The sequence below is a fragment of the Mercenaria mercenaria genome, chromosome 6 (assembly GCF_021730395.1).
Source record: "Mercenaria mercenaria strain notata chromosome 6, MADL_Memer_1, whole genome shotgun sequence".
NCBI lineage: Eukaryota > Metazoa > Mollusca > Bivalvia > Venerida > Veneridae > Mercenaria > Mercenaria mercenaria.
This window is the reverse complement of record NC_069366.1, coordinates 15,914,281-15,933,211: the sequence shown is the minus strand read 5'-3', so window position 1 is coordinate 15,933,211 and position 18,931 is coordinate 15,914,281. Positions and strand designations below refer to the sequence as shown.

The following is an 18,931-nucleotide window of genomic DNA, read 5'->3' as shown; positions in this document are numbered from 1 at the left end:
GACCCAGATTAGAACCTGAACTAGAGATCATCAAGACAAACATTCTGACCAAGTTTCATAAAGAATTGGTCACAACAGTAGCCTCTAGCGTGTTCACAAGGCAAATGTTGACGCACGACGGCCGCTGTTGAACGCCAGACAATGACTGGTCACAATACCTCACTTTGAGCACTTCGTGCTCAGGTGCGCTAAAAATACAAACCATTGTAATAATGAAGAACTGAATGTAGAACTATAGCAATTTACATGTACAGAGATATTCATCAAGAAAGCATTAAAGAAGTGATTCCTATTTAGTCACACAAAGACCGTTTAATGAGTGACTGTACTAATGAAAGCTATTCAGAAATACTGCGTAACAATGCAATAAATGTTAAAATGCTGTTTCACCAATGATTATTATATTTCTTAGTTAATGTTCTCCTAATATTGTTTTTCCTTGTATACTGCTTTAAAGAATTTCCGACATATTTAACTTTAGTGCATTTTACTTCTTCTTTGTTTTTCTTTAACAGAATGTTCAAAGTCATCATCATCATCATCAAACATCATCTGTTTGGAAATAAATTCAGGTGGTGTCCTTTTTTCAGCCATCTGTTTTTCCTTTTCATCCTCATCTTCAAACAGTCCAAACTTTTTCTTCTTCTTTGGTTTAGTCTTAACATTCTGAGTTCCAATGCCCCAATCCATTGGTTTGTCATATCCAACCATGTGCTTGTATATCTCTTTGTTTCTAAACTCTTCTAGTTCAATGAAGAATGACCTCCCTTTGACAATGTGTGTGACAAACATACGAGGAGCAAAAGGGATAACCACATCGCCAGCTCTATACTGTAATTCCTTGCGACGTAGGAAGAAACTTTTATAAGCCAGCGTAAACATTTTAGTGTCTTCATTAAAATAGACATCTGTCACGTATTTCTTCGTTACAAAATGTACGAGGGCTGGTGTACTGAATAAAGCTGCACTGATACTTCCCATTAAACCAGCTTTAAACAGCAGATCATCTTTAGCCGCTGACAGTACCATAGGTTGAGCGAGCAGTGCAAGGAGGCTTGTACTGAGTGACAGTGTTTTCAATCCTTTAATATACTGTGTCATTCTACCAGCGTACACTAACACTCCCTTTGTCGGATGAGTCAGAGGCATCCTGCTGTCTTCGTCTATGTTATCAGATGCATTTGTTTTTAAAGTTCTTGAATCAATAGCCCTAGTCTGTTGTGACACCAGTGTATTACAGCTTGACTGTAGTTGATGGTAGTTTGATTTCAGTGAGTGGAACTGTTGTAGATTAGCACAGTCATTTGTTCTAGCAGGCATTAAGCCTCTCTGGCCATCAAATACAACAACAACCTGAGCAGGAATCCTGCCCTTCAAACAGTGACCTATTCTTAATAACGTAGACATCTTCAAATCTTGTGCGATCCAGAATTATGGAAAAATCACTGAAATGGAAAAAAAAAAACAGAATGCTAAATTTTGTTTTAAAATGATGCAGAGTTCAAAAACAGGAGTGCACAATAACAGGGCTAAATTGACAATGAATCTGTAAATAGGCCCTGGGTTTTGGGGCTGCAGGTTCCCAGTGGGACCTATGGGCAGAGCCCCTGTAGGGAGGTGAGGGAATGGTTTCTTGTATATCACTTAGAGGACTTCACCTGGATTGAGATCTAAACATTATCTGTCATTCTGAAGACTAAGATCTTTAGATTAAAAGACAAAAATTAGCTTAAAAGTTAAAAAGTAAAAATCAATGAAATAATAATCAAAACTTTTAAGAATGTGCAAATTTTTTTTCAAGGACACAAAATTATTGTTCTTTTTAATTATCAAATTTTCAAAATTCAAATTATTTGTGAAGTTTATTTAAATATTTATGGAAAGGTGTTACTTGTAACATTTATTTGACATACCAAGTTGTTTAAATGACTGACTAATACAACCAGAATGAAATGATTGTTTTAATTAAGATTTCATGGATTTTCAACACTTAAGCATACATTTTGTCTTTTATAATAAGGGACAATGTTTAGATGGACAGGTGAATCAGACCCCTACTAGCCGCTGACTATTTTACATTTTTTTTTATTTGCACCTAACCACTGTAAACTAGATATAAGAACATTATCTAATTTGGGTAACAATAAACTAACAAGTTATAAAATTGGGCAGTGGCTACGATTACGGTACCATAATCTTAGCCCCCGGTTCTAGGATTATGAAAGTTCTGTATTCCTGGACTACCCTATGAGGATAGGCTAGGATTACAGAAGTATTTAAGAGGCATCAAATATATGTTAGGACATGCATAAATGATGTTGTAAACTTATTTATTAAGAAAAATTCATTACTTTAAATTTTATGACTTGATTTTGCCAAAGAAATATAAAATACATTAATTTTCATAGCTCTTTGATTTTGCCTGTCACCTGAGGTTTCCACGCAGATAGAATCGGACAAAATCAACACTCATATGCGATGATTTCATAACCATACTAAATAATCACATTTGGTCATCATGTCAGGCCTGAACTGATACAAACATGTCAAGTTGATGTGTGACAAATGTCAAGTATGAAACTAAATTAAATGGCTTGGTATTTAGATTCCTCTGACCACTAGAATATCAGGATCATCCTTTATAGATTATGCCATTATATGCCATTATATTTATATGATATATGTTAAATAACCACTAATGCCGATCCTATTTTAAGTGAAATAAATAAGTTTGCAACATCATTTATGCATGTCCTAACATAGCTAAAAAAATTCAACAGTGATGTTTATGTGCTGTTATGGATCTCTGTGCTGAAACGAATCCCGTACTGAAACCAGAAGTCTGTCATGCTATAATTTCATCAAATGACAGGGCACTAGACAACTTTTGGGGACAGGTACCCATACCCTCAGGAAGGGGAATTTTTTGACATTTTGAGACGAAAAGGGGAAGTTTAAGACATGTATATGTAACTACTTTTCACACTTATTAATACTATTTTCAGTCATTCCTAACTGATGTGACTATATTGCAACAGTAATCTTCCTTAGAGGCACTACATTTTGTATATAATATTAAAAGAAAGAGTTCATATCTATTGTCAAACGTCCTATCATCAGGGGAATTCTCTTCTAAGAAAGGGGAAAAAAATATATTATTTTAGGAGGGGAATGGTACCCATATTCGGCCCCAAAAATGGCCAAACGAGTGCCCTGAATGAAATGCAATGGACTCACCTTTAACTTTAAAATATTTCTAATCCATTTTTCTTTTGATCCGACATAAAATAATCCATGCAACATAATTTGAACACCAAGTTATACACACAAGTTTCAAATGGGTACCCATGTCTGCAATATTTTGTCACCTGATCAGGGTACTCTTCATTTTGAAAACCAATATGCAGGTTTTCTGAGAACTTAAACCTTCTTAGGTATGTTTTTATGAACTTTATCAAAAATGGATATGTTAATGATTAAATTAAATTCATAAATACGCAAAATTTTGATCTTGATTCTCAAAAATAACCACCTGCTCTGAACTTCTATATGACGCAGGCACGTGTCCAGGTGGGGGGCCAGGGGGCCCGGGCCCCCCCAGCTGGCTGGCTAGTTACGATTTTTATTACTATGGGCCCCTCAATTAACAAATTTATACACCAGCGCAACTGGCTTGATTTGACAGGAATACACAGGCTAAAGAGCCATAAAACCGTGTCCAGTAGTGGAAATTAGCCCCAGGCATGTCACAGGTAAAAGTTTATCTGTGCATGCTTCATTGATCGCTTGATCGGTACTTGATTGGGTAGTGGAGAAACTATTATGTTTTTTACTCTTTGGAAGTGTTATAAAATGATCATTACATTGTTGGTTTTGTTAAGTAAATCATAAAATGAATTTGAAAATTGAAACATTATGATGGTTGTATTTTGTTTTTACATTAAGGCACATTTCCCAAATTTATTAAATTGATACATATTTATCCTATCTTTTTATTTTACAACAATTATGAATTTGAAACTACTGTATCAGTTTTACTCTTTTGGGTCCAATAACCTTACTTAAAAACTCTCATAGTTTTAAAAATAGTTTCTCAGTAAATCTTACAAAACGTATCTAAAACTCGTTACTTATGAGAGGTTTTATACATAAAAATATTTAATATGTGCTGTGATGTTATAGTTTGTACAGTCAAAGAAGTATAAAATACACATCTATTTATTTTTATAGATCTTTGGTACAGTTAAGAGTTCATTGTCATTTGAAATCTGTGATGTATATAGTAATTGTCATAATACTTCGTTTGTTTTGTTGGAAATCTAAAAACATTTGGCCATTTTGCAAATAGGATACCTTTAATAATTAGACTAGCCACTAGACTGATAATTACGATATTTCTATAATTTTTTCTTTTTTATGTTCATAGAGACAAAAGCCAGTCTATTCTAGAGATTTTCTAAGAGGACTGATGTTAAAATTGTAATATTGGACATAGTATATAGACTGGCTCAGTTCACTACATGAAATCATAAAAATGTGAAAAAAAAAACATCATAGTCTAGGAGCTAGTCTACTTAATAATCATCTTAAAACTTCAACATTTTTTTTCAACTGGGTATCATACAGAAAAATAAGTCCATAAACTGTGACTGTACAATCATACATACATTGAAAAGGCTTGATGAAATGATTAAAAAGTAGACTTTTCCTTAAATGTATAATACATTCATGCATCCTTAAAGGTGTTTCAGGCAGCAGGAAAATGCATCTATTCATGTGCCATATTAAAAAATTTTCAAAATCGGGAGGGGGTGTCCCTCCCGAACCCACCCCAGGTTGGGCCCCCCCAGCAATCAAATCCTGCACACGGGCCTGTGACGTCATCAGTTTCTCACGAGACTGTGCGAGATATTGCGGTTTGACATTGGTTAGTTAACCAAATGGTATTATGCCATAACTTAATGGACGTGACCATCAGAAAATAAAAACAGCATCAGTTAAATTATGATAGCCAGAAGCCCAGAACTAGTCCTAACATTAGACAAGCTTACTGTCGCTGAGTGGCTGCTTTTTAATTTCTGACTTTTGCAGCCACTGCGACATTACAGTTTGACCGTCACAATATAAAACAAACTGTATACGTCGGATTAGTTCGACTGGTCCTAACATATATTTGATGCCTCTTCAATACTTCCGTAATCCTAGTCTATCCTCATAGGTCAGAGACCACCAATTCAAACAAGTACAGGGAACTTACTGGGAATGAGGTAAGTGTATACCTGGGAATAAGGTAGCATTTGTGCATTCTGATTGGTCAGTCATGTAAACAAACCCAAGAAGTGATTATTTTTTTCAAAATGGAATATTTTTACTGCATTTACAGTATTTCATTATACATTTTGACAAAATTTGCTACATTTTATGTGTATTGAAAAAAAGTTTCATCAAATGAATTTCTCCCGCCATGTAAACAGGGGGTCATCTCATTCACACGAAAATTACTTAAATAAAGTATCACTATTCATATGTTTTTCGTCCGATATTTTGGTGGAACTAAGATAGTTCTTGAAAAAAATGTGGTTGGATATACATGTTTCGATATATGGAAGGATGTACACGCCATAATGTTATAATGGAAGTCTATGGGAAAACAATTGGTGTTCTCTACCCTATAGGGTTGTCTAGGAATACGGAACTTCCATAATCCTAGAATCGGAGGCTAGGATTACGGTACCGTAATCGTAGCCACTGCTAAAAATTAACCTGAAGCTATTTTCTGACAAGCACAAGTAAAGAAGCTCAACAAGTCATAACTAACACACTGTTTTCTAGACTAACAGCATCCATTCATAACCATGAACGATTGCTTAGGAGTAACGTTTATATTCAGAACTACACACATATCCGAAAACTATTAGCCGAAAACTATAATCTGGTTCTTATGTTCTGACCTTACGAGCCGCAGGTTAAAATGTATGTAATTCGTCCGCTGTAAAGTTGTGACTAAATTTAAATAAGAGAAGTAACCTGAGCCTTTCAAACATACTTTCTGTGTCAAACAAATGTTGTTGAACGCCTTCTGATTGTCCAGAAATGTTCAATAATATCTGGTCGTCCCCGGACTGGGAGCCATGGGCACAGTGAAAAATTTGACCAATTAAAGGGTCAAATACCACCAATTATTTTTGTATTTTGTGTAGAGTTATGGTTATCAAGAAAAAGCTTCATATAGCTTTTTTTTACATGCATTGCAGTGAATTTTATCAAATTGTATACTCAGCTACTGCATAAATGGGTGCCTGGTGTTTTAATGGGAACACGCCTGACTGTCAAACCAGAGGTAAGGGTTCAAGAAATTCCTGAAACATTCTCGAGTGTCTCCCATCCAAAAAAGGATGATATTACTGGTTCCTAAGCAGAAAGAAGGCTTCGCCTGTATTATTAATAAAATTAGCGAAGCTCTAGGTTAAGTTATCCAGACATGGGTGAACTAAATTACTAGCTATTTAAATTACTACACTCCTTCATAACTTTGAAGATTATGTGTAGGCGCTGAATAAAAAAATATAGTGTTTTTACATATATCAAGTTTGTACATGTGCCAAAACAATAAAACTTTCCAAATTTTACATTATTAAAACTTTGTACATTGGTAGCTGTTTAAAGATTGAGGGCAGATCTATTAGAACAACAGAACAAAGAATTTATTCAGATTTAAGCATTACAGCTTATCATCTATATGAATTATAATCACGAGAAGGTAAAAATTCTAAAACCGTTTGCACACTTTAAACAGGAATGTTGATCATGTCGTCTCTTAAAAGGAATGCTTTACTAATGTATAAATTGATAGATGATGTAATAATGTCTAAACAGTTCTAACAGTTTGAACATAATTGGCCTCTGCGGATAAAATGATTGAATATACTGCTGTCTCAAACGTCTATATGCGTCACAAACCAGCACAAAATGACCTCCAAATCACTTTTCGTGCAAAGTACACATTTACGTTCTGCTCTTGGTATATTATGCCTCCCTTGTTCAATTTTCAGTTTGTGCGAGGACAATCTAAGTTTTGCTAGAGTGTGTCTATGTTTTTTATTACATTTGTATTTATAATTGAAAGATAGTCTCAAACTCTGTTTTGATGGAGTGAAACAAAGTCATCGAACTTGCGCTTTGTAGCCCTTCTCGCCATTGGGATTTGTATATGTCTTTTAGCCGTATTTTCAACACATCTGAAAAGTTGTCAACGTTTCTAAATAACCACACCTCGTTAAAACCAGTTGTTTCCAATAATTTCTTTAAACGTGTTAGCCAGTTTTGTGAATTACGTTCACACATGTTTAACATTTCAACAAACAAAACATACAATATATTATTTACATTATAACTATTATTTAATTTCAACCAATATTTTACCCTTTTAACTTGTCTATTGATGATGAGGGGATACAGTCTCGCCATACAGTGCCAGGTTGTTCGTAGACATTTTCACATTGAGTGTCTGTTTGAGGAACTTGCGGTGTACCCGCTCGATTTTATCCGCTTGAGAGAAGCCCCAGATTTCCGAGCAGTAGTTCAATATTGATGTTACAAAAGAGTCAAACAGGTCAAATGATATCATGATTAGAACAGGCACAGTGACAAAAGCTTTGAAGGAGTCAACTGTGACTGCTGTATGTGCGACAGCGGGCAACATGTTCCACTGACCTACTGTTCTTGGGAAAAAATGTATATCTATAAGAATCGTATATGTTACCATGTCCATGCCGTGTTCCTGAATCAGCTGGTATTAATAAATAAATTCTTTTCCGGATATTTAGCTACTACATGATGGACAAATTTAAAGAACATTATTAAACGGGCTCTAGTTCTTCTTATCTGTAATGGTCGCCAATTCAAATTTGTTATCATATCAAAAACTGAGCTTGAATTACAATAGCGATCATGGACAAATCTAGCAATCTATTGCAATTAGTAATCTCTTAGGAGGACCTGTATTAATCGTAACTAGATAATCGATCGTAATCAGCTGTAATCAATTACAATAAAATGCTGATCAAAAAGGAGCCGAGGTCTTACCTGTTTTATAATGTTGTTTTAATCTTTAGCCTGCTAAATATCTAAAATGGAAGTTCCATCATTCAAATTGTGCAGTACCATTTATGATTCGAAGGGGATGTTCACTGAAAATTTACTGACTGAATATCGAACAGTGCAGACCATGATCAGCCTGCACTGTGAAGGCTGATCTTGGTCTGCACTGGTCACAAAGGCAGATTCACTTGCCGCCAGCAGGCTATATATACAGGTTAATGCTCTGTTTTGCAAAGCTTGAAAATGATCAACTGGTTGATCAATGACAACTCTAATTCTAATACTAAAATACTTTAAAATTGTGAGTACTTTCTTGATATTTTGCGTACGCTTTGAACTTTAATTATGTTGTTTTCATTTCAAAATTTCAACAAAATCTAACAATGACGTCATATAAATATGCCCATATTAATTACGACTTAATTCGACCCATTTTTGCAAAAGTTACAAAATGCACTTAAATGTTCGTCTGAATGTATGCTTAATTAAAAAAACGCATTTAGTCATTTTTAAAATGTTGACAAAATAGCAAATGGTGGGTTAGCTGTTTCCTTTTCAGTATAAATTACGATACGCAAATAATCTTTTAAAAAGAATAATGTTTGAAGATGTAAAGCTTGATGATTTCTTTCGTTCTAGTTGGAAATAAAATAGAGCAATTTTCTTACAAAATGAAGGAAATGCAGTTTTATAAAAATCTTAAAATAAAAAGAAAAAGTGGAAACTCCACAAGTCGCCCAACACGACAAAAATGAAAATGTTGCAGGCTCGGTTTGATTGAGCAGAACTCAACATTTACACATGCTACAAGTACACAAAAAAAAACAATTTAGAGACATCCGCAGATGTGTTCATACGGGGATGCACATGGAATCAATGATACACTAGCGTGTTATTCCATATAAAGCAGCGTATGGTCCCCAGTTGAAATAATGGGTTTGCCCTAAACGAGAAAACAAACCCCGCCATTTTGTTTTATGCTATCATTGAAACAAAACAACTGCCCATTTATCCAATATTGCAATGTTCGTTTTTATGGTGATTTTAAAAATTCTTTAATTCACTTAAATGAAAAGAGAGATGTATAACGTAGATATGACATTAAAACAGTGTTTCTTTTCACTTGAACTCATCATTGTTTACTTTTAATTGGAAGCATCTATGTTCGTTTGTTTTAATGTGACTTTTCCTTTTGGACTTTTGTCCTTTACAGCCAGACCTTTTTTTTTATCATTTTGGGAATGTCACCAGCACCAATGGAATTGGGAAAATAATCTCGGAAATTGTCTTAATTGGGAAAATTTGCAAATTAGCCAAAATATACATACAAATTAGCAACATTATTTTAAAACCGCTAGAACCCTAAAAGGTAACACTCATTTGGGAATTTTAAATTCAGAATTGGAAAAAAAACATACTTTTTTTTGCTTTGGGATTACCTCCTTTTACAGTGGGGTGGGCTGAGCCCTGACAGCTGATCTAACAAAATATACAAGCGCACACGCACGCACGCACACACATAAGTATGTGATATGAAATAGAAATGAAGGAGAACATTGACCAGTCAGTACAGGTCATAGGAGGTGACCTGGTAGAATTCCAACTATTTTGAAAATGTCTGAAGTTCGAGGCGCTATGTATACTGTCAGTAGGGTGTATAATTATATGACATACGGTTGTGAATATATAGGTGTTGACGTGTTAATGAGATCAAGTCATAAAGTCTTAGGTAGTCCAAGGGCTCATTGCATGCCAAGGAAGGTCACTTGGTAATATTCAAATGTAGAAATTATTTTGATCATGTCTATAAAGTTTTCGACCCTTTTACCAACACACATTCTCGTATCATACATGGTCGTAAGTGTATAGGCCGGGATGTTGTTCAAATACTGCACCAGAGTTAGCGCTAGTAATAGGGCAATGTCATAGATGATCGGGTAGTGTCCAAGCTTAGAACTGCTTTCACCATATGACTTTGTCTGGAAGGGTTTCGAGACGGTTCGAGGTCCTGCGACTACGACATACACCTGTATCATAGTTTAATTGTCCTATAAGTATGGGTCCTTGTAATAAATACTAGTGTTAAATTCTTTTGTTTCCGAGCATTTTACAATGAAACGGTTGTATTACTTATAGAAAGTGCTGTAACACTACGTAGAAGAGTGGGGGTCAGTCACTCTAGGTTTAAGTTATATAATGACATTAAAAAAATAGTAGGAAATTTATCAGAGTTTGAGGCCCTTGTAGAAAGTGGTACCGTAGATTATTGAATAGCTGAAAATGTTTACCTTTTGCCTATAATAATTATCATGCTTACATTATGATGTCTTCACACGTAACATTGATTTTACATACAAAGATTAAAACAAGAGCACCGCCTGACGCCCATCTGATTTTTTTTTGTATAATAGAAAAATTGTCCAACCCATGATTTTCTAAGCCCAAAAAGGGCCATAATTCTTGCAAAAAGCAGGATGGAGTTATGTTTCTTGATGTACAAAGTCAGCTTATGATGGTGAACAAGTGTTGCAAGTTTCAAAGCAATAGCTTGAATAGTTTAGGAGAAAAGCTGACCTAAACATAAAACTTAACCAATAAATCTTATATTTTCTAAGTCCAAAAGGGGCCATAATTCTTGCAAAAAGCAGGATGGAGTTATGTTTCTTGCTGTACATGGTCAGCTTATGATGGTGAACAAGTGTTGCAAGTTTTAAAGAAATAGCTTTGATTGTTTATGAGAAAAGCTGACCTAAACATAAAACTTAACCAAGAAATCTGATTTTCTAAGTCCCAAAGGGGCCATAAATCTTTCAAAAAGCATGATGGAGTTATGTTTCTTGCTGTACAGGGTCAGCTATTGATGGTGAACAAGTGTTCCAAGTTTCAAAGCAATACCTTTGTTAGTTTAGGAGAAAAGCTGACCTAAACATAAAACTTAACCAGGCAACGCCGACGCCGACGCCGATCAAGTGATAACAATAACTCATCATTTTTTTTCTTCAAAAAATCAGATGAGCTAAAAATGAATAACGGCATTAGACAAGTAATGGCTACATATTTTTCAGTAATGTAAACAAATTACAAGTATGCATTTTTTCACGATTCTTTAACATGAACATGACTTTTGGCCTTTATTTTCAAGTATTACATCGATTCCTGTCTTATAAAGTCTTTCCAATAAGGTTTACTGTTTCCATTACCTATCATGAACAGACTCGATCACAACTTTGCTTTGTTGTATTCTGTGCTTCCAAGGGATCTTCTTTTCAGTATAGATGATATTCAGTGCCGAAGTGCCTACCATATATACATATACGTTTAAAAACATACAGACTAATGTCTAAAACTAATAATGATGAAACTATTATGCCTATATTTCGATTTTCACTCGAAAGTAAAATTTGACCAATAATATCAGGTTTGACCTTGACACACATTTGATGGTCTCTTCATCATAATCGGACCTGCAGTTTTAACATTGCCTGATATTGTATACATTAAATGGTGAACATATGTCAGTGATTAACAATTACATGAAATTTTTAAACAGATAAAAATGAACATGATTATTTTAAGTATTTTAATACTAAAAAATAAGCTTTGACTTTTTATATCAGGATTCACTTTTACATGTTTGTGTATATTGTCTGTCATATACAGATTAAATAAATAAACATCAGTGAAAAAACTAATAATGACCAACTTTTTGAGCGATGGTTCTCTTGTTCTATGTAAGTTTTGATTTTTTCCAAGTAGGCCATTTTGTGAAGGTGTATTTCTCTTGGCTTTTGTTTAGTTATTTTTGGTTTTATATGTGATGTTATTTCTACAATGTCATGATCTGAGATGTCGGGAAGCATGCGGATGTTGATAGTGGGGGAATGAATTGATGTTAGATGTTGTGGTGAAGTGTATTATCTGGTATAGTGCTTTTAGAGACCATTTGGACCAAGTTGAAATCCTTAAGAAGATTAATAATATCATATATTTGAGGATAAGGACAGCCATGTTTGGTGGATTGGGTATAAGTTTCACCCCAACAAAAATTAGAGTACAGGATGTGGTAGTTATATTTTTAGCTTAGTTTTAATGCATAGTGAATTGAGAAAAGATCTATATCATTTTCGTGGTGAATTTCTAGGTTTTAGTTTTATTCATTGAGAAAATGTCTACATACGCGTAATTGCTATTGAACGGCTATTTTCATGGGAGCATTTTCAGGGGGTGATATTTTGCAGAACAGATTATTTTTCTTATATGTAACATAACATGTCAATATCTTTTTATCTTTGATAAGAAAACATGTTATACTAAATGACCACATATGGTTTTCCTATCATTAAAATGCTCTAACGTACTGAAAATGAGGTCTCAAGATTTCATTGTTTATATGAAATAAAGAAGGAACTATATTGGTATAATGTAATCACGAAGAACAAGAAGAAAGAATTAGTGGTATTCAACCTTGACCAGGATGAATAGTCTGCGGAGAAAGTGTATATATCACCGGTTGGGCGGCAAATATAAAAAATTGGAATCTGAAAGACTAACGTTCATTGTCCACTTATTCTCTCTCCACTTGTATCGAAAGACCAATTGCTTATATGAGACAAAACAAGATTCATATTATATCAAAGAACAAGAAACATTCAGTTTAAAATGGCAACTGGTAACTGATTTTCTGACTATTCGTACTCAAAAATATTCGATCTATGAAACAGGGACGGAAAAGTTAACCTCTAGAGGTACGGATCCGTACCCCAAGACACTTCCTTTATTTTATAAATGAAAACAGGGCCATTTTTGGACAGAAGTTGGCCGTATTTCTTCTTGACAAAGTTCTTTCTGCCCTCTAGCAGTCTAGATCCCCATGTAGACAAAAATTCCCTTCAAACTTGTTTTGTAGCAATAATCAGGTCCCAGAAAAGTCACAAATTAGTTATATAGCTAGAGTAGCTATAAAACCAATAACAAAAATTGTTCAAAATATGTGTATATTAAATGTAAAATAATTATTATCCCGTTCAAAATTTAATGGTTTATGAGACAGAAGAATAAGACAATCACAAAGAATGGAGATCTATTGACCATTAACACTGCCCAGACAAGCGCCTTCCAGTCATAATCGTTAATGATTGTTGGAAGTATCATGTAGATGTAGATATCGACATTATTGATAAATCCCGTTTTCCGGTATTTCCGTAAATAGGGTCAGGGGGGTCGGCGAGATTAACCGATATAAAGACAGTGTACAATATGAGCGATTATTTTTGCCAGAAGATAAGAATTTATGAAAGATCTTACTTTCTCACAATGGAAATACTATTCTACGACTTCGGCAACATTTTTTTTGCAAAAATAATCTGTTAATCTTGAAAAATGCAAATAATTTCACACCTTCGGTATCGAGCGACGGAAGTGGCAGTGTAGAATAAAAGATAAAATTTCAAAAATAAAGTAAACTTTGAGGATATTTTTGCTATATCTTAATTACAACAATGTTTAATGATAATCTGCAATACTTTTTTTATTCATTTTCTTTGTTTAAAACTTTAAAAAAGGATAATCTAAACACTATTGCTATGTAGCGCAATGGCCGATACCCCCTTCACCGTGAAAACAGGAACGGGCGTTTATTAGTGGTTTATACCGGAAAATGTGATTTTATCCATAATGTCGATATCGAGAATGTAGTTTTAGTTTCAATACATGTTGCAAATTTCTGCGATTAGTCCTTAATAAATTTGTCTTATACTACCATAATTATCACAAGTGAAAGATTCAGTGATGATTTATCGCAAAATACTGCCACAGTTATTGAAAATGTGACTACAAAGATCTTGGATTTGTGTTATTGTCTTTCATCTTATAAACCTTTTGTACGTAATTATGACCATTTTGCATCTTGTTTTGACATATTTTGCATTATTAGTATTGGTTTTATAGCTACTTCTAGCTATATATAGCTAGATTTAGCTATATAGCTAATTTGTGACTTTTCTGGGACCTGATAATGTATGACCCCAGGGTTTTTATGCCCCCGGCATCTACTGATGCAGGAGACATATAGTGATTGTACTGTCCGTTCGTTCGTCCATACGAGGTTAACCAGATGGGACCGTTTGTCTAGCATCAATACCCCTTACTAGAATGACTTGATACTAATGCAGATGTAACCTGTGACCATTCCTCATCTTCAGACATCACCTGACCTCAGTTTGACCTTGAACTTGACCTTGTTTTGGACTTAGGTTGCTTTGTATCAAAAAGGATGCCACTGGGGGCATCAAGTGTTTATTGAACGCAGCTTTTTGTTTCTTGCTGTTTTGGGAACATAGCCTATACCCCCAAAATTGGGAATTTTGACGCATAAATGTTCCAAATTGGGAATTATTTAGTCCCATAGGATATAGTAAGGATGTGTTTAAGCACTTCCTCATACACTTGTTTCACACTGTACAACCTCTTTAACATACTTCAATTCCAAAATTGTCCATAATTTGGTCAATGTTTGTGCAATTTTGATGAAATTTTTTTCAGCATGGGAACTTTTGCACACATTTTGGGAAAAATACATACTTTTTTGCATTGGGAATATAGCCAAATAACAGCAATAGAAACGGCCAAAAAAAGCCCCCTGGACCCCACTCAGATTGGTTCACCGATACCGTGGGGTCTTGGCTATTTCTGCTTGGCCTTTTTTAGGAGTTGCCAAAGCTAAAAATAGAAAAAAAAACTGTTAAACAATATCAAATTGACCAATTGATAGATCTTCACCAAACTTGGTGCATGACATTCTTTAGCCTTACTAATTTGGCTTATTAGGATGACTTATTTTGTGATCTGATATTTTATAGTTGTCATTCCTCTAAGCCTTACCCGTATCTGCATTTTACTGTTAGGAGAACGAAGACATTAAAAATCTAAAAATGTCATAATATACTCGTCACACTTACTTGCTTTAATAAATTAAACATAAATATTCATGTAGAAACTTCAAATGGGTTGAATTTAATTCATAATTTTAAATAAGAGACTTAAATCTTTGAAAATATGATGTGACAGGTGCGAGGAGATATCTACATTGACAACGGTTTCAATAAACAACAGACTGCCGATTTCACTAAATTGCAGAAACAAAACACAAAATATACATTCAGGTGGGCGACTAATTACTGTTTAGACCTCTTGAAATTGATAGATGATAGACCATGAAAGTAAAAATGCCTCAAACATGTCAAAAGCTGCCATCCATATCCTCATGCAGTTTTGAATGTCTAACAAGTCTTACAAGTTTTGTTTTATCTTTTCAGATACAGGCCAAGGTGATGGAGGGTAAGTATGTGCATTCTGTCTGATTTTAATGCCATGTTCAGGGCTTGACTCTAACTCTGCACTTACCCATAAGGCAACTTCAACTATTTTTTTACATGCCTGAAGCCAATTTTTGGTTGCCCAAATGTATGAGATATTGCAATGCAGTATGTATTGCAACAAAAACAGAAGTACATGATTTTCTGAGAAGTATTTCTTTCACTTGCCTGACAGGCAAGTGGGCAACAGTAGTGATGTCAAGGATTTTGCTACTTCTCTGAGATCTTACAAAGCAAAACAGGTATGTCTGTATGGACTTGGGGACTTTTTGATGTGACATCATCACAAAAATGTTGCGAAAACAATCCCATGTTCACCCTACAAATTTTGTTATAAATTCTTCTCTAGACTGGTGACAAAAGACAAAGAGTCCTACATTGATAAATCAATTAACAGCCTGAATACATGTTTAATATTGACAATTTGTATATAATAATGATAAAATATATTAGATATTAACAGCTTTAATACATTAATGATGTTCACATAATATGCTGGTTGTTGTATTTTTTATTACTTTTTTTTTTTTTCAGGGATAATAATATCCAAGTATTTGTGAGAATCCGGCCTCCAGGGCCTGATGAACCAGCTTACACGAGAGTAGTCGATGTTGATCCTAATAACTCCCAAATTATTCTGAGACAGGAGCCAAATCCTCGCGTATTTGCATTTGATTATGTGGCAGATACTGACTCTAAACAGGTTTGTATTATACCATATAATATGATGACTTTTGTTGTGCTCAAGTTTTGTAGTTGTAAGTCAGATTGGAAAAAAAACCCACAAGGCTACACATGTACAGTCAGACCAACTGTGATGACTCAGTCAGGAGATTGTCTCAGGTACTGTTAGATACTGTGAAATCATTAACATTTGTGGGTGACTAATTTTCATGGATTTCGTGGTTGAGTCAATCCACGAAATTTAATCCAAACGAGCAAGGAAAATTCCCATTCATAATTATTATGTTCAAAACTTGAAATCCATGAATTCATATCCCCACGAAATTGCCGCTTTGACTAAAACACGAAATTTTATTCCCACAAAATTAAATGATTTTACAGTACTTGGTGATACACGCGATAATTCCACATCTCTGTGGGGTTTTGAACCAAAATAAGGGAGAGCTGGCACAGTGACGAGAGCCAAGTGATTCAAAGTCAGCAAACGTAACCACTCTGCCACAGAGATCCGTCGGATTCAGACCAATTTGGTTCATGTGCGACTGTTTACAAGTCATTTTTAAATTTAATTTTATTTACCTCAAAGTGGCGTGTATTTAATTTATTTATAAGAAGGGAATTTTTTACAGTAATTTTTTAGCAGCAATGAATATTTGTGCAAGTTGTGCCAGTAGAATGCTGTTACATTTTGCTTTTTAATTATGTTCCCTTCAAGGAAGAGGGGGTGTATTGTTTTGCTCATTGTCCATTGATAGGCCCATAGACTAGTTTCTGATCAATAACTAGAGAATGCATGGTCTCACAATGGTCAAACTTACTAGGATGGCTATCTTTGGTCAGTAGATGAGCCCTGTATTTTTGAGCATCAGTAGGTCGAAGGTCAAGGTTACATTAGCCTCTAGACCAAAATGGTTTTGGCTCAGTAAGTAAAGAACGCTTTGACCAGTTTTCATATTTCATCCGATGATTGCCTATGGTTAACACATGTCTCTATTGTTTCTGAGGTCAGTTGTTCAAAGTTCAGGGTCACAGTGACCTTGAGGCTAAAAATGGTTTTGGCTTGTAACTTGACAACCCTTTGGCCTGGTGCATTTAAACTTCAGAGGATTATTGCCTATGGTCAGTAGATGAGACTTACAGTTGTTGGGGTCAGTAGGTCAAATATCAAGGTCACAGTGACCTTGAGACTGAAAACAGTTTCCACTCATTAATTTAAGAATGCTTTGGCATATAGTCCACAAACTTCATTGCATGATTGCATGTGGTTAGTAGACTGCCATTATACTGTTCACTAAGGACGAGTGGATTTTATTTTGGCAACTAGTCCTGCAGGATGAGTGTTGGGAAAAAATAGTTAACATTCCTGAATATGACATTGTTACATTGCTCATAATTATGCTGATATCGGTTGAATCGGTAGCATCTCTGTTCCTTATTTTCATATTCATCAGAGATTTGACTTGTATTTTCGTAAGTTTTCTAACTGTATTTTCATAATACCAAATATAAATTTTTGAAATGAATTTTCGTCAATACAAAGTTTAAGAAAAGCAACACTGGTCTGCCAGTTATTACCTTTAAAATGCAATTGACTATTATGATGATGTCCATGTCTTTCTTTTATTAGGAGACAATTTTCTCTGTGCTGGGAAAGAAGGTGATAGAGAACTGTATTACAGGCTACAATGGAACTATATTTGCTTAGTAAGTTACCTTTGTGTGAAATTGAAATATACCCTGTAAGTTATGACCTGTGCTTTTTATGTCTAGGTTGGACTTTTGAAGAAAATTGAAAGATAGCCATTAAACATTTTCAATGTATCAACTTTGTTACCGTAGTTGAGAATTGTTTTATAAACTGTGACCTTTTCCATTTAACCTTTAGCCTGCTAGTGGCAAGTGATTCTGCCTTTGCGACCAGTGTAGACCAAGATTAGCCTGTACATCAGTGCAGTCTGATCATGGTCTGCACTGTTTGCTATTCAGTCAGTAAATTTTCAGTGAACATCCCTTATTAATAATAAATGGTACTGCCCGAATTGAATGATGGCCCAGTCCATTTTAGAAATATAGCAAGGTAAAGGTTAAACAAAATGAATGTCTCTACAGATCTGAAGCATGGAACTGAGATACTTCGTTTTATATCCAATTTTAACCCTTACCCTGCTAAATTTCTAAAATGAACTTGTCCATCTTTCAATTTGGACAGTACCATTAACTTTTAAAAGGGGTGCTTACCAAAAAGGTACTGACTGAATGGCGAACAGTGCAGATCATGATCAGACTGCACAGATGTGCAGCCTGATTATGCTCTACACTGGTCGCAAAGACAGAACCAGTGAATTGTGTCCAGCATGGAAAGGGTTAAGTTCTTTTTTTTTTGTGGCAAGCAGCAAGCAGCAAATTGAAAAAGAATGAAGTAGTTTTATATTGATCTTTTTTAGCACCATGTTACTATATATATACATGAATCTTACATGTAGGAGATTATCAATGCAAACTAAATGATGACTTTTCCATGAAAAGTAATCCTCCCTGAATGATTTATTTGTATCAGTCATCATGTGATAATTTTAATGTGTGTGATAAAAATTTGCTCTATTTTTAACATTTTTCAGTGGACAGACCGGGTCGGGCAAAACATTTACAATGATGGGTAAGAGTTTTTTAAAAAATTTCTTTGGCAGTGCTGCATAACCATGGTATGAAATATACCTTTTCCAAAAGCATAGATATAAGTAGCAAAGATCAGTTTGTAACTTGAAACATATTTT

At 34.6% G+C, this 18,931-nt stretch overlaps 2 protein-coding genes across 2 annotated transcripts in view; one reads left to right on the top strand and one right to left on the bottom strand.

The window, feature by feature from the left end:
* Positions 1-210: 210 nt before the first annotated feature.
* Positions 211-6,163, bottom strand: LOC123549561 (transmembrane protein 70 homolog, mitochondrial-like). The gene is made up of 2 exons (XM_053545239.1): positions 6,047-6,163; positions 211-1,445 (listed from the first exon to the last, which is right to left on the bottom strand). Exon 2 carries the CDS (start codon positions 1,405-1,407, stop codon positions 478-480), a length of 930 nt encoding a protein of 309 aa, XP_053401214.1. The 5' UTR covers positions 1,408-1,445; positions 6,047-6,163; the 3' UTR covers positions 211-477.
* A 6,452-nt stretch (positions 6,164-12,615) lies between these two features.
* LOC123550651 (kinesin-like protein KIF15) overlaps positions 12,616-18,931 on the top strand; it is a 62,616-nt gene continuing 56,300 nt past the window's right edge. Inside the window, exons 1-5 of the mRNA XM_053545237.1 lie at positions 12,616-12,769; positions 15,414-15,435; positions 16,008-16,176; positions 17,785-17,861; positions 18,776-18,813. Of these exons, the coding sequence (XP_053401212.1) occupies positions 12,760-12,769; positions 15,414-15,435; positions 16,008-16,176; positions 17,785-17,861; positions 18,776-18,813 (316 nt within the window). The 5' untranslated portion in view covers positions 12,616-12,759. The remainder of the gene's footprint in view (positions 12,770-15,413; positions 15,436-16,007; positions 16,177-17,784; positions 17,862-18,775; positions 18,814-18,931) is intronic.

Excerpts from the sequence above, each read along its gene's own strand:
- LOC123549561 (XM_053545239.1), bottom strand. The coding sequence starts at position 1,407 with ATGTCTACGTTATTAAGAATAGGTCACTGTTTGAAGGGCAGGATTCCT.